Source organism: Carettochelys insculpta, chromosome 13 (genome assembly GCF_033958435.1).
Source record: "Carettochelys insculpta isolate YL-2023 chromosome 13, ASM3395843v1, whole genome shotgun sequence".
Taxonomy (NCBI): Eukaryota; Metazoa; Chordata; order Testudines; family Carettochelyidae; genus Carettochelys; species Carettochelys insculpta.
Window position 1 is genome coordinate 22,820,984 of NC_134149.1, and position 13,984 is coordinate 22,834,967.

A 13,984-nucleotide genomic window follows, 5' to 3' on the forward strand; every position below is an offset into this window, starting at 1 on the left:
GTGTGAAAATACTGCTTCAAGCTCTCCTTTTTTCTAAATCAAAAAAATAGAACATTTGTTTCAGTGCCTAACTCATGCTCTTGAAGTGGAAGAAAAGTATCTTAATTTGGATGCTGCAGAAATTCAGACATGAGAACAGTGCTCAGGGCCAAATTCAGACCTGGCATAGTCAAGCAGGGGCAGACATGCTGGATCCCAGGCCAGGATGCTACTCTGCAAGGACAGGACAAATCCTTTTCAGGCAGGAAAGAGCATAGAGCTGCTGGGTGCCCAGTCTTCAACTGGAATGCCTGGGTGAAAATGGACTCCAGTGGCTCCAGGCAGCGCCACTGACTGGGCTGTTAAATGCCTGGTTGTGGCCCAGCTGGGGCAGGAGCTAAAGCAGTCTTCATACCTACCTCGGATCTGAACAGCTTCTGCAAGTGGCCCCCAGGTTGCTGTGGCCGCTAGGCACTAGGAGGCCCCACATGCTGCAGCCCCAGTCTCTTGAGTGCCAGGTCCACAGCTTCCACTGGCCAGGAGCCAATGGGAGTTACAGGGGTGTTGCCTGAAGGCATGAGGGCAGCATGTAGTACAGCAGAGCCTCTCTAGCCACTCATGCATCCAGGGCCACAGGGACTGATGGACACTTTCGGAGAGCCATGGTAAGCACAGCCAAGAGCCCACACACCCCAACCCCATGGCCCAGCCATTAGCCCCCTCCTCATCCCAACCCCTCACCCACAACCCCAGCCTAGAGCTACACCTGCAGCTCAAACCCTCACCTCCCCCCACACTCAAAACCCTTGCCCCAGCCTGGAGGCCCTTCTCACAGCAGAAGTCCTTCCCAGACCCCTCCAACCTGCTGCCCAAGCCTGGAGCCCTCTCCTGCACCCCACATCCATCATTCCCAGCCCATCACAGAGCCAGCACCCCAGCCAGAGTTCTCACGCCCCATTCCTACACCCCAGCCCTCTGCCCCAGCCCAGAGCAAAATGAGTGAGGGTGGACGGCAAGCAAGCAACAGGAGGAGATGGGGGATAAAGCAACGGGGGGGCAGGGTCTCGGGGGAGGGGTGGGGAAGACATCTTTGGTTTTGTGCTACTAGAAATTCGGCAATTCTCCAAGATCTGAATTTCGGAAGGTTTACCAGAGACATGTACAACATTAATTTCCCTCTTTCCAATGCCCCCGTAAGTCCAGACAGCAGCTGTACTCACTGCTAACCCAGGATTGGCCACATGACTCAGAGATGGGCCCAAACCAAAAATCCCACATATCAGCCCCAGACTGTGAAAGTGATCAGCAACAGGATGAGCTGAACCTGTGTCCACGTGCTCCTGAGCTTTGGCAAAATGGAGATAAGAGCCTGGATCTGAACTCCGCTGCTCAAGATCACCTCTCCCTTCCACAGCTCTCTGTGTATTGGGCAGGGCTACAGTCTGGATGCTGACAGCATCAGCTAGACCTTATTAAATGAGCCTTAGCAATTAACTGATCCCTATACAGACAGTTCCCTTCAATGGCAAGCCTGGAGGTGAGGTTTATTCTACAGCAGGGGTGTGCAAAGTGGGGGGCTCAGAGGGACGTGAAGTTTAGTAAGGGGCGGGGAGGAACGCGGCATGATTGGCTGCCAAGTCTCAGGCTCATTCATCTCAGTAACATGTTTCAACATTTTTTAATATTTTATGTATCTGTATTCACATTTATATACTGATTAATGGTTTTTTTACATTCTACAGTAAACTTTTCTTTAATCGGCATTCTATCATCCGGAATTCTCAAATAACTGGCATTTAAATTAAATAAATATATGTAAATAAATATATAAATCAAGTTAAGTTAAAGATAAAGTCAATTTTAGTTAAGTTTCATATAAGCACAGTCCGGGTACATCTACACTAGCCAGCTACTTGAAAGTAGCCAGCACAACGTCGAAATAGCACACGTCACGTCTACACGCGCCGTGTGCTATTTCGACGTTGAAAGCGACGTTAGGTGGCTAGACATTGAAATCACTGTTCCCATCCGAAGATGGGAATAGTGCCCTACTTTGACGTTGAACGTAGAAGTAGGGCATGTGTAGATGATCTGCATCCCGCTACTTCGAAATAGCGGAGTCATCCATGGCAGCCATCAGCTGAGGGGTTGAGAGACGCTCTGTCCAGCCCCTTTGGGGCTCTGTGGTCACCGCATGCAGCAGCCCTTATCCCAGGGCTTCTGGCTGCTGCTGCTGCTGCTGCAGCTGGGGGTCTATGCTGCGTGCACAGGGTCTGCAACCGGTTGTCGGCCCTGTGGATCTCGTGCTGTGCAGGCCGTGTGTGTCTGGGAGGGGCCCTTTCTTTCAACGTTCTCCGTTGCTACGTGGAACGTCAACGGCACCAGCCCTGCAGGACGTATAGACGATATGTGTCGAAGTAGCCTATCTCGATGTTCTTATGTCAAAATGGGCTACTTCAATGTAGTGTGCTAGTGTAGACGTAGCCTACATGTATAGTGAAAGTTAAAATAAATCCCGTTTTCAGTATTGTTTAGGTTAACTATCAAGTAAAGTTTGGTTATATTTTCCATAAGGACAGAATAGTGGACCCAAATACAAATAAATACAGCAAATCCAGTACTCTTCACAAATTTTAGTTTGTCTCGTTATCTAATTTCGTTTTTCTTTAGTGTTATGCATTGCTAGGTACACCTCTATTATCCACAGTATTTGAACTTCCGGCAACCACCAGACCCCGGGGCTGCCAGATATGAAAGAGTTTACTGTACGTATTTTCTTATGCATGTCAAAAGGGCTTGTTTTATGTTTTGTTTTATTAAATATGAACATAAGTGAAATTTACATTTGTTTGGATTATATTAGACAGGTTGGGGGGGGCCTGCTAATTGCAGGGATGAAAAGTGAGGCCTGATATCACAAGTATGCTCTACAGCACAATGAAATAAAGACCTACTGACTATGGGTCCTGTGATACCCTGATCACACTACTGACTGTGCTGTGCTTCTCCGGTGCTATTCATCTAAGGATCTCACCGCACTTCAAAATGAACATTCGGGGCATTAAATCATGGGGTAATTCCCAGTGACAAATTCACATGAAATTCATAGCCACAGATCCAATCCCATTAAGTTTTGTTCCAAATCAGGATCCAAACTTGCAGGTGGTTAGATCTCGGGCTCTGGCTCAGACCCTCCTCTGGTTGTGCAATCACACTCAGGGCTGCTTGAACAAGGAACGCAATTTTCTTCCAGAGAGCGAGAGAGAGACTGCAGTGAACCCTATTTGCTAAATGTAGTACTGACATAGTCAGCCTGCTATTATTTTTAGCAGTGCATGTTTCTCTTTCTAGTCTCTCCAACAAACAGCAAAACAAACCACCAAGCTGCAGCATGTGCACTGATTCTCGCTAAAGGATGACACAAGACAAGAGGCAACATGCAGATCCTGTAACACTTGCATTCTTAAAAAGGCTTATCCACTTCCACCCACACACTAGAAACCTGTCAGTACAGAATAGCTTTTTTTTTTTTTCCCCCCTCCAGTAAGTGGCTGCTTCACCCTGGCATCTCTGATGCTTCTCACACCGGCTGGGCTTCTACCCTCCAGCAACACTTGGTGGCAATCACTGCCATGTTTGGATGCACCTGCCCAGCTGGTATTCTTGTCCTGGACATAGCAAGAAACCCTGATACTCAGGGGTTAGTAATATTGACCCCTTGGGAACGAACCTCCATACTCCATTTGTCATTCTTCCTGTTAGACCATTAGCTCATCTCTCTGCTAGTGCAGGACTGTTCTCAGCAGTGCACTCTCTCATCGGAGTAGATGACACAGATGGATCACTCAATGGGGGTCTGTTCTGTTCACCCCTTCTGAAGCCCTGCCAATGGCCAGTGTTGAAAGACAGGAAACTGGGTTAGATGAACCAGTGGTCTGACCCACTATCAGGGCTGCTAGCAGAAATGCCAGGCCCCTGGACCAGGTGTTGAGGGGAGGGTGCAGCTCCAGACCCCGCAAAGGGTGGAAGGGCTTTGGGGGGGGCTAGCCTTCCCCAGCCTGTCCTTCAGTGATGTCCAGCCTGCAATGCCCAGCTCTGATTTAAAGGGCCAGGGGTGGCTGCCCCTTTTGCACCCTGTCGGCAGCCCTGGCTGCCCCCACACTGCTGCTGGCCTGGCATGATGTCGCCTCATGAATGCAGAGCTGGACCATGGGCAGCAGCTGGATGGTGCATGTACGTGGCACACACAAGCCACTGCCACTACAGCAATTTAAAAGTGGCAGGGAGCCCGTGACAATCCAGAACTTCCCAGCTGGGCCACTATCACAATTTAAATTGCCACAATTCAAAAGTGGCAAGAAGCTCCCAACCACCAACATTACTACTGCTGCAGTGGCGCACAGGAGCCCTGGTGCTTTTAAGTCACCCAGGCCCCCAGGCAATTGCACCCTTCACCCTTCTGCCAGCAGCTCTACCCACTATGGTACCACTTATGCTTTTTCCAGAGTACTTTGGAGATAGGACTTGGGCAAGGAAAGTGGTACAAGTATTTCACGGCACAATAGATTGTACTCGGGTTCCTTATATTCCCTTCCCCATTCTCTTCTAGACAATATTGACCTCCCACAGTCTGGCAAACTCTCGTCAGGCACCAATCAGATACCAAGCATTCTGGATTAGAGTGGTTCAACCTGTACTATAACTGCCCAGGACAGAGAATTAGGGAGAAATCACCATGTTCAACAAATGAGGTGAAAACTCACTCATAGGTTGCTCTAAGTTTTTTCTACTTCAGAGCATCATCCATCTCCCTTTTTTGGTACTGAAGATCTGGGGACAGAAATTAAAGAGAGGAGAGACCCATTATTTGCAATACACAAGAAGATCCTAATAATTCAGGGTTGAATACGCTGCTGCTTGTGACTATGGCAACCTGTTCCCCCAAGTTCCAGATTTATAACGAACACTGATGTAATTCCAGACCATCCCTTCTAGTCCCTAGCCCAACACTGCACCGGCTGCTCTGAGCAGTCAAATGAAAGGTGACTCACCTCCAGTGCTCAGCAACAGCCGCCTCCTCCAGCCAAGCTGATCCAACCCCATCGGAGTGCTTTGGGACAGGGGTAAGGAGCGACATCTGTCCAACAGGATTTTGAAAGGAGGTGCTTGAGGTGATGGATGAAGAGGGTGAGACAGGGGCTGGAAAGAAAGATTGTGGGGTAAAAATATTACTGCCTACTGTTTGAGAAGGGTCAGACTCAATTACAGCATGTTTAGTGTAAGGCCATGACTCATGCCTTTTCCCAAGACATTAAGCTCACTTGTAATGCACCCTAAATGGGCCAGTTTGCATAAAAAGATTTAGACTCGTCATCATCTCTGTATGGTATCATCTTTCGTTTCCAGTAAGTCACTAGCTTGAAATCAGGTTGAGAGATAACACTTTCAAAAAGCACACAAGTCACTTAGGAGCATAAGCCAATGGGACATAGAGTCTTAAATCTCTTGGACCACATTACACATTAGAGCAGAAAGTTGACTTAAGGTATGCAACTGCAGTTACGTGAATAATGTAGCTGGAGTTGACATACCTTAAGTCAAGGTACCACGTGGTCTACACCTCAGTGGGTCAACAGGAGAAACTCTTCTCATCCAGGGTAGATTAACAGGGTCTGTGGTTGATATGGCAGGTCTTCAGTAGACCTGCGAAATTGACTGTAAAAGGATTGGCATCAGAGCATCGGTCACCGTGGTAATGTAGACTTAGTCTTGGGCACTTTTGAAAGTTAGAACCAAGGTTAGTAGTGGCCAAATCCTTCCTGGTCATACTTTGTTGGCCTACATAAAACAAATAGTTTGTCATCTCAGTCCAGTTCCTATGCCAACACGTCACGTGAATCACCACAACCTGTTTTGATTCAGAATAGTCAATAACTGAAGGGCACGGAAAGTCAACTGCAAAGCATGTGGAGATGATCCCTCCTAAGCTAAGTGGGACACACAGATCTCCAGATCTGAAGAAGTGGGTCCTTCCCATGAAAGCTCATCACCTAATAAATAATATTTTTAGTCTCTAAGGTGCTCTGGAAGGCTTGCTTTGTTCAGCCAGGGAGCATGTTGGGAGTTACCATGGTCTTTTCTAATGCTAGGGTTAAAGAGAAAACATCTGCTGGTTGTACTGGCTCTCTTGCCCCTTATTCTATAATTTGTTTTAAACATAAACATGACTTTAAAAAGCACATGCTTAGCTAACTTTACTAGCAATCTATAATAACACTTAAGACAGAGAGCTGGAGTCAAGTCCCAATAATGCCCAGCTGAGTTATTCTCAGGACTCTGGATTTTGTTAATATAACACTGCCTGTACAAAAGTGAATTATCTCCCTGGTCCCTGAACCCTCACAAAATGGCTGCCTTTCATGTCATTTGCAGATGAATATATTAGGGTTTTTCTAGTGCAATATATTGAGCCCTAAGCTTGGTCTTTGGACAGGCCAGCAGGTTGCAGCTTTGTTAGGTATAGTAGATATTCTTGTGGAGCATGAAAGTTCACAAAGGGGGCTCAGAAGGCCATCCCAGCAGGAAAGGTCCTGCACACCTAGATGGGATTTGAGGTGCACGTGGGTTGTAAAAATATACACTGATAATTATCTAGACTATCCCGCGCCTTTAAGAATCAAATCCAATATCTCTTACCTCAGCTAAAATTGAAGTGTAGCACAAGGCTTGCTTCAGCCAAATCAAAATGAATCATTGCAGGCAAGAAAAACTCACCTAGAGCCTTTTCTCTTCACAGATATGCTTCTTCCCCCCTCTGAGGCCCACAGCTTTCCCCTAATGCAATCGGAAGCATTAATTACTTGTCTACAGCTGGCACAGTCCTGCTACCTAAGCAAATCCCCTTCCTCAACAGAGACCTTCTTCTGAAGGAGAATGTTAACCCTGTCCCAGACAACCCTATCAAAGAGTTTGTGTCTGTCCGAAGCATCTCTCATTATCACCTTGTCTGGAACAAGATACCAGCAATATTTACCATTGCTTAGGTCTGGGGTCCAGTTCACATTGTAAAATTTGGATCCGAAAACAAATGCTTCTAAATTTTGTGGGTTTGGCTTATTGTAAGGACAGAGACCAGTTGGAAGTTACATGACATTGCACTCCTCGTGCTTCAGGGCATAAGTTGATCGCCAGCTGGAATCAGGATGGAATTTCTCTCTCTCTCTCGCTCACACACACAACCGGCAGTATTATAACATTAGCTGCACTATGTTCACATTACATCTTCTGAAGCATCTGTCAACAGGAGTGTGTTCTTCACAACACTTATTGTTGTATTCTGTCTTCCTAACATATTTACGTGGTTCCTGTCACCATTCTTTCTTTTTCTGGGATCACAATTCCTATGGTCTTGCTACAGATAGACCACAAATTTTAGCTCCAGGCCCAGATTTAATCCTGTCAAAAGCAGTGGCAAGGGAGGGCTAGCTCAGTGGTTTGCGCATTAGTCTGCTAAACCCAGGGTTGTGAGCTGAATCCTTGAGGGGGCCATTTAGGGATCTGTCATGACTAGATTAAAAAAAAAAAATCTGCCAAGGATGGTGCTAGCTCCTGCTGTGAGGGCAGAGGACTGGAACTGGTGACTTCTCTAGGTCCCTTCTGGCTCCATGAGATGGTTATATCTCCATATATGTATAGGAAAGGCTAGAAATTTGAATGTGGGGAGTTAGAACTCAGCTCTATTGCCTGATTGCACCTGTCTCTGTAATCATTCACTAAGCTTAGAATCAGAATGCCTCTTTTCACTGAAGAGGTCACAGAGAAGGAACAAAAATTACAGAGGTGGTGTTCTTGAAAGGTGATTAGCTGCTAATATGACCCATACATTGTACACGGTGCCTGTGAAGTGCTGCTGAAAAAAAACCAAAAAGGCTTTGCTGTTAACTGTAGCAAGCATAAAGTGACTGAATACTCCACCCACCCAGACAAAGAAGCAGTTGCCTTTTACTTCTAACAGGAAGGACACACCATCTTTCCCTCTCACAAGCAGTGAGTACCCTTCATTAACTAAAGAATAATTGTCTTGAAATGGCCATCAGGGCAGTGACTCTTTGAAGAATGAGTTCGTTTTAGATTTATGCAGTTCAAAAGTCAGGCTTTTATTTTTATTCTGACAAATGATGAGTCTAGGATATGGTCTGTGAGTAAGGGAATTAGCAGAAATTTTTGTGGCTAAGGGAACAGTAACATCTGGGAGATTCACCTGTTGTAAGGGATCATTGCGATTACCTACTTTGACCTCTTCTACAGCACAAGCACAGAACTTCCAAAGTCATCCCTAAACCAGGTCTTTTAGAAAAACATCCAGTCTTGATTTCAAAATCACCAGTGGTTTAGAATTCACCATGACCATCTGTAAATTAGTAACAGAGAGGAAGCCGTGCTAGTCTATATACTGCCAAAACAAAAAAGCAGTCAAGTAGCACTTTAAAGACTAACACAATAATTTATTAGGTGAGCTTTCATGGGACAGATTCACGGCTACGGTCTGAAGAAGTGGGTCTGTCCCATGAAAGCTCACCTAATAAATTGTTTTGTTAGTCTTTAAAGTGCTACTTGGCTGCTTTTTTGTTTTCATCTGTAAATTGTTCCTCTGGTTATTACCCTCTCTTTACTGAGCTTTTGGGAGAGTTGCATCCATGTATATTAGGCATTTACATCCTTCCCGTTGCCATGGTAACTGAGTGCCTTTAATGTATTTATCTTCAAATATCCCTGTGCTTTGAGAATAAACACATTTGATGGATGGGAAGCTGAGGCAAACAGAATGAATTATTTGTCCAAGCTCACATAAAGTTTATGTCAGATTAAAGAACTGAACCCATATCACCAAAACCAGCTTACTGACCACTGGGCCACCACTTCTCTCTTGAGCTCCAGGCTATCAAAGACAAAATCGGTTCCATGTGAAGGTATCTTTAACAGACATTCCAGCTTTATGTATGTTATGAATGCAGGGAGGACTTCCTTGTAGATGAACTGGTAATAAGACTGGTTAATGGAAAGAGGCAGCAGGGAATGTGAGACATTTTATAGTTCTATAAACAATAACAATAATTAAAAATAAAGTACGGTAATACCTAGAAGCCCAATAGGATCAAAGCCCTGGTAGGCAGACACTGTACAAACACATAGTAGAAAACAAAATTTAAGCTGTTTGGGACAGGAAATTAATGAACGGAACAGAGATCAAAATTAAGGGGAACATGTGGTTACATGGATCAGCCTTGTGCCAACTATCTAGCTGAGTCAAATATATATCAATAAAGCCATCAGCCTTTATGTGCACTGCCTAATCTACTGCTGACAGCAAAATAACAAAATTCCCAGGGAAAACACCAGTTAAAGAAAAATAGAGGTTTTTTAAGTAAGATGTTACTATAGGTTGAAGCTCTCCCATCCAGCACCCTCAGGACCAGACAAGTTCTGGAGGAGAGAATTTGCAGGACTACGAGAGGTCGAGATTTCTCTAGCACATTACCAACACTTCCATTGCTTACTGGTCCCTTAGAAGACATTTAGGGGTAAATTAGAATTAAATAACAGCACAGAACACTAAGAGCCAGGACTGGTGGCTGTAAACAAACTCTGTGGTACCACAGGAAACTTGGCCACACCCACGGTAAGTGGGCATTTGGCTAACTAAAATCATGATGGATTATGGATGTTGCTGGATGAGGGAGGTCCCAATTCGTGAAGTTAAACCTGTAGCACCTTGTGGTTATTAAAATTAAAAAAAAAATCTGAAAATCAGAAGAGCGTGGGCTTATTTTTCATTAGATACCTAAGAAAAGTCACTCATGCATACTGAAGGTTGTGATTCAGTCCTGTGTAGATAAAATGGCATACCACTAAAATGTAGCTACCTTTGGCCCCACAGGATTTAAGAGAGTGGGGAAATGAAGTAACATTTTGTATCTGAAAGATTATTCTGAGGTTTGATAGCTAGCTAGATACAGCTTTACACACACATATACATACACACATCCCTGTAAGCTGAGCGCTTGGGTGGCTACCCAGGAAAGATTCAGGTGCTGGCCAGCTGTTTCGGAGAGTGCTCACAGTGCCACGCAGCAGGCAACACGTGTTTCTGCCGGTGGTGCACATCTGCACAGTGCACATAACAAAATTTATTTCACACATGGATGGAAACAATTTGAAGGAGCAATGCATGCCAGCTGCTGCCGCAGCAGTCTGGGTGTAAGGCAGCAGAGTCAGAGCAGACTGGCTGCTATGTGTGGGGTGGGAGGAGAGGAAGAGGAGAACAGCAGCATCCTGCACCCCAGCAGGTGACGATGGGGACACTGTCTGGGGCTTGAGGGGCTGCCAGGAGGAGGAGGGAAAGTCCTCCTCTGGCCTTTGCTCCAGGCAGCCTACCTACTGCAGCCCAAAGTTTGAGCTCCTCATCCCTGGCCCAGTCCCACCACAGAGCTTGCAACCTCAACTAGAGGTCTCACTCTCCGGGCTCTTCACCAGCTCTGAGCCCCTCCAACACCGCAAGCCTCTCAACCCCATCTCCAAGCCCTCACCCAATCTGCCCTAGTCCTGAGCCTTTCCACACCTCAAACCCTTCATCCTCAGCCCCACCCCAAAGGCAGCGCCCTCACACTGCCAATGGTTACAGTCTGCAGGAGGCAGATATTACTCTGGCTCGGTCGTAGTTCAGATAATTAAGGTTATTAACTAACTGTCCACTTGCAATCTGATTTTAACCTCTATTATTCTTTACATTCCTCAAATCCTTTCTGGCGGAATGATCTGATGGGTCCGGGAGGAGAGGGGAATTTTGAGTAGGATCTGAGAGCAAACAGACAGGACAAGCTTAATGTAAACTAAAAGTCTGGAAAATGAGGAGTTTTTTTACCCTCTGAACAATGATTATTATTTGCATCAGGAAAGGGTCTAGAGATCCCCACTACCATTAGGATCCCATTGTTCTAGATATGTGGGACTTGGACGCCTTCCAGCCAGCACCGAAAACTACACAAACCTGCTGCCCCCAGCTCAAGAAACCAACCCTTTTCCAGGCTACTGTGAAGTGACAGGGCTCTGCAGCCAATGCAACAATAAGCTAAGCTCAGAAGACTACTCTGAGAATTTACTGACCATGGCCAGCAAGTTCTTGTCCAACAAAGAACAAGAACACAGCAGCTTCTCCCAGCTGCGAAAAGCAAATTGTTCCAATTGCTAGAAAATGCAGATAAGCAAAGCTGAAAGTCTGTGGCTGAATTTAGAACTCGAGTCCAAGCCCTGTGCTTAGCCAGCAGACTAGGCACCTGCTAGTCTAGTGATTGTACCAGTCCATGCAGAACAGGTGTTTGCTCCTGGATGGACCAAGCATGTGCAGAGAGAATGCCTTTCCAAAGTCCCTGAATTGTCCAGACCTTGGCCCCTGGGACCTGCTGTACAGGGGCTTCATCCACATCCTTGCCCCCAGAGATAATCCTGCTGAGACCCACTGCAGAGCCTGCCCCTGCATATAACCCCAGTGGGACCTGCTGTACAGGGCCCCTCTCCCTGTCCCTGCATAGAACATGCCTCCCCCTGACTCTCTGTACAGAGCCCACCCCTCACCAACACTAAGATGAAGCAGGGGCTATTCTGCCAATGACCTTCAGCCACAGCAACCACAGACTGAGGGATCATTTCACAGTACAGTAAGGTCCCCACATTCCCAAACTTAATGTTCGCGAATTCAATTATTCCTGAGTGGCTGCTTGAGGCCGTGGCTTCACGGGGCTCCGAGCCCCCTCCACTCCCATTATTTGCGAAAATCAACATTCACAAGGGTTCTGAACACAGAACCCTCACAAATGTTGACACCCTACTGTAATCTGGGGCAGTAGCTGTCTGTTCTACAAGAGAACCCTCCATATCCAGAGAGTCCCATGAATCATTCAGGAGCTGATCTCAATGGATCCTCTCAAGAGAGCTAAGACAGCACCTACAGATGAAAAGTCAGGGGTCAGTGAGTGGGCAATTTGTTGTGGCTCAGGTTCAGATAGCCATCTTGACATAGGACCCAAATCCTGCACCAAAGATGACCTTCCAGACAGAGCTGCAGTCTAAAGAGATCCGACTTTCATAGCTCTGGTGGTGATTTTCCATCAGAAAAAAAAAAAAGAAAGAAAAAAAAAAGTAACAGAGACAATTTATATACTCACCAGCCCACTACATTCAACTATAACTAACAAGAATCTGCTGCTAGAAGGAATCCACAATGAAAAGGAAAGAAGGACAATCCAGGGAACTAAAGACCAGTCAGCCTTACCTCAATCCCTGGCAAAATAATGGAGGGAATCCTCAAGGAATCCACTCTGGAGCACTTGGAAGAGGGGAAACTGATCAAAAGTAGTCAACATGGATTCACCAGGGGCAAGTCCTGCCTCACCAATACGATTAGCTTCTATGACAAGGTAACAGGCTCTGTGGACATGAGGAAGTCAGTGGATGTGATATACCTTGACTTCAGCAAGGCTTTTGATACGGTCTCCCACAACATTCTTGTCCATAAGTTCAGGAACTATGGATTGGATCTTTGGACTATAAGATGGACAGAAAGCTAGCTTGAGGGTCGAGCCCAACGGGTAGTGGTCAATGGCTCGAAATCTGGATGGCAACCAGTTTCAAGCGGAGTGCCGCAAGGCTCGGTTCTGGGGCTGGTGTTGTTCACCAACTTTATTAGTGACCTGGATGAGGGACTGGATTGCACCCTCAGCAAGTTTGTGGATGACACAAAACTAGGGGGAGAGGTAGATACGTTGGAGGGTAGAGAGAGAATCCAGAGTGACCTGGATAAATTGGAGGACTGGGCCAAAAGAAATCTGATGCAGTTCAACAAAGATACGTGTAGAGACCTGCACCTGGGGTGGAAGAATCCCAAGCATTGTTACAGGCTAGGGACTGACTGGCTCAGCAGCAGTACGATGGAAAGGGACCTAGGGGTTATGGTGGATGAACGGCTGGATATGAGTAGACAGTGTGCCCTTGTAGCCAAGAAGGCTAGCAGCATACTAGGGTGCATTAGGAGGAGCATTTTGAGCAGATCTAGAGAAGTAGTTATTCCCCTCTATTGGGCACTGGTGAGGCCACATCTTGAATATTGTGTCTAATTTTGGGGCCCCCCAGTATACAAAGGATGTGGATTTGCTGGAGCAGGTTCAGTGGTGGGCAACAAAAATGATTAAGGGGCTGAAACACGAGACCTATGAGGACAGGCTGAGGGCTTTGGGCTTGTTTAGTTTACAGAAGAGAAGACTTAGGGGTGATTTAATAGCAGCCTTCAACTTCCTGAAGGGGAGCTCTAAAGAAGAGGGTGAAAAACTGTTCTCAGTGGTGTCAGATGGCACAACAAGGAGCAATGGTCTGAAGTTGAAGAGGGAGAGGTGTAGGTTAGATATTAGGAAAAACTACTTCACCAGGAGGGTGGTGAAGCGTTGGAATGTGTTGCCTAGAGAGGTGGTGGATTCTCCATCCCTAGAGGTTTTTAAGTCCCGGCTGGACAAGGTCCTGGCTGTGATGACTTAGTGGGGGTTGATCCTGCTTGAAGCAGGGGCCTGGACTAGATGACCTCCTGAGGTCCCTTCCAATCCTATGATTCTGTGAATCCCTTGGACTGAAAATTCAAATGAAAGAGAGCTGGTAAAAAGTTAGTTCCTGGAAACTGAAAGGTGCAGATTTCACCAATAGCCAGCAGAGGGCACAAAAGGATTGCAATTAACAGCCGGCCAAGCTTGTAAGAGCGACACTTCCTATTAATGGCAAAAAGGCTGGGCTGAAATGGAGGTAACTGGGATGGGGTGGGGAAGGTCTCTACAACAGAAGTGGGCCTGAAGTGATGTTTGAAACATGAACCCAGATTGAAATGTTACAATTGTCCCCCATATCATTCCAAACCCACAGATCTCTAATGCCTCCATCACGCCTCCCCCGCATCCCCATCACCCAG

The 13,984-nt window shown here is 46.3% G+C and overlaps 1 protein-coding gene across 6 annotated transcripts in view; it reads right to left on the minus strand.

Moving 5' to 3' along the window:
• Window positions 1–13,984, minus strand: part of ARHGEF9 (Cdc42 guanine nucleotide exchange factor 9) — a 383,799-nt gene that overhangs the window by 263,576 nt on the left and 106,239 nt on the right. For all 6 annotated transcript variants that reach the window (XM_075008221.1, XM_075008225.1, XM_075008220.1 and 3 more), the window contains one exon: window positions 5,031–5,178. In XM_075008221.1, the coding sequence (XP_074864322.1) occupies window positions 5,031–5,178 (148 nt within the window). The remainder of the gene's footprint in view (window positions 1–5,030; window positions 5,179–13,984) is intronic.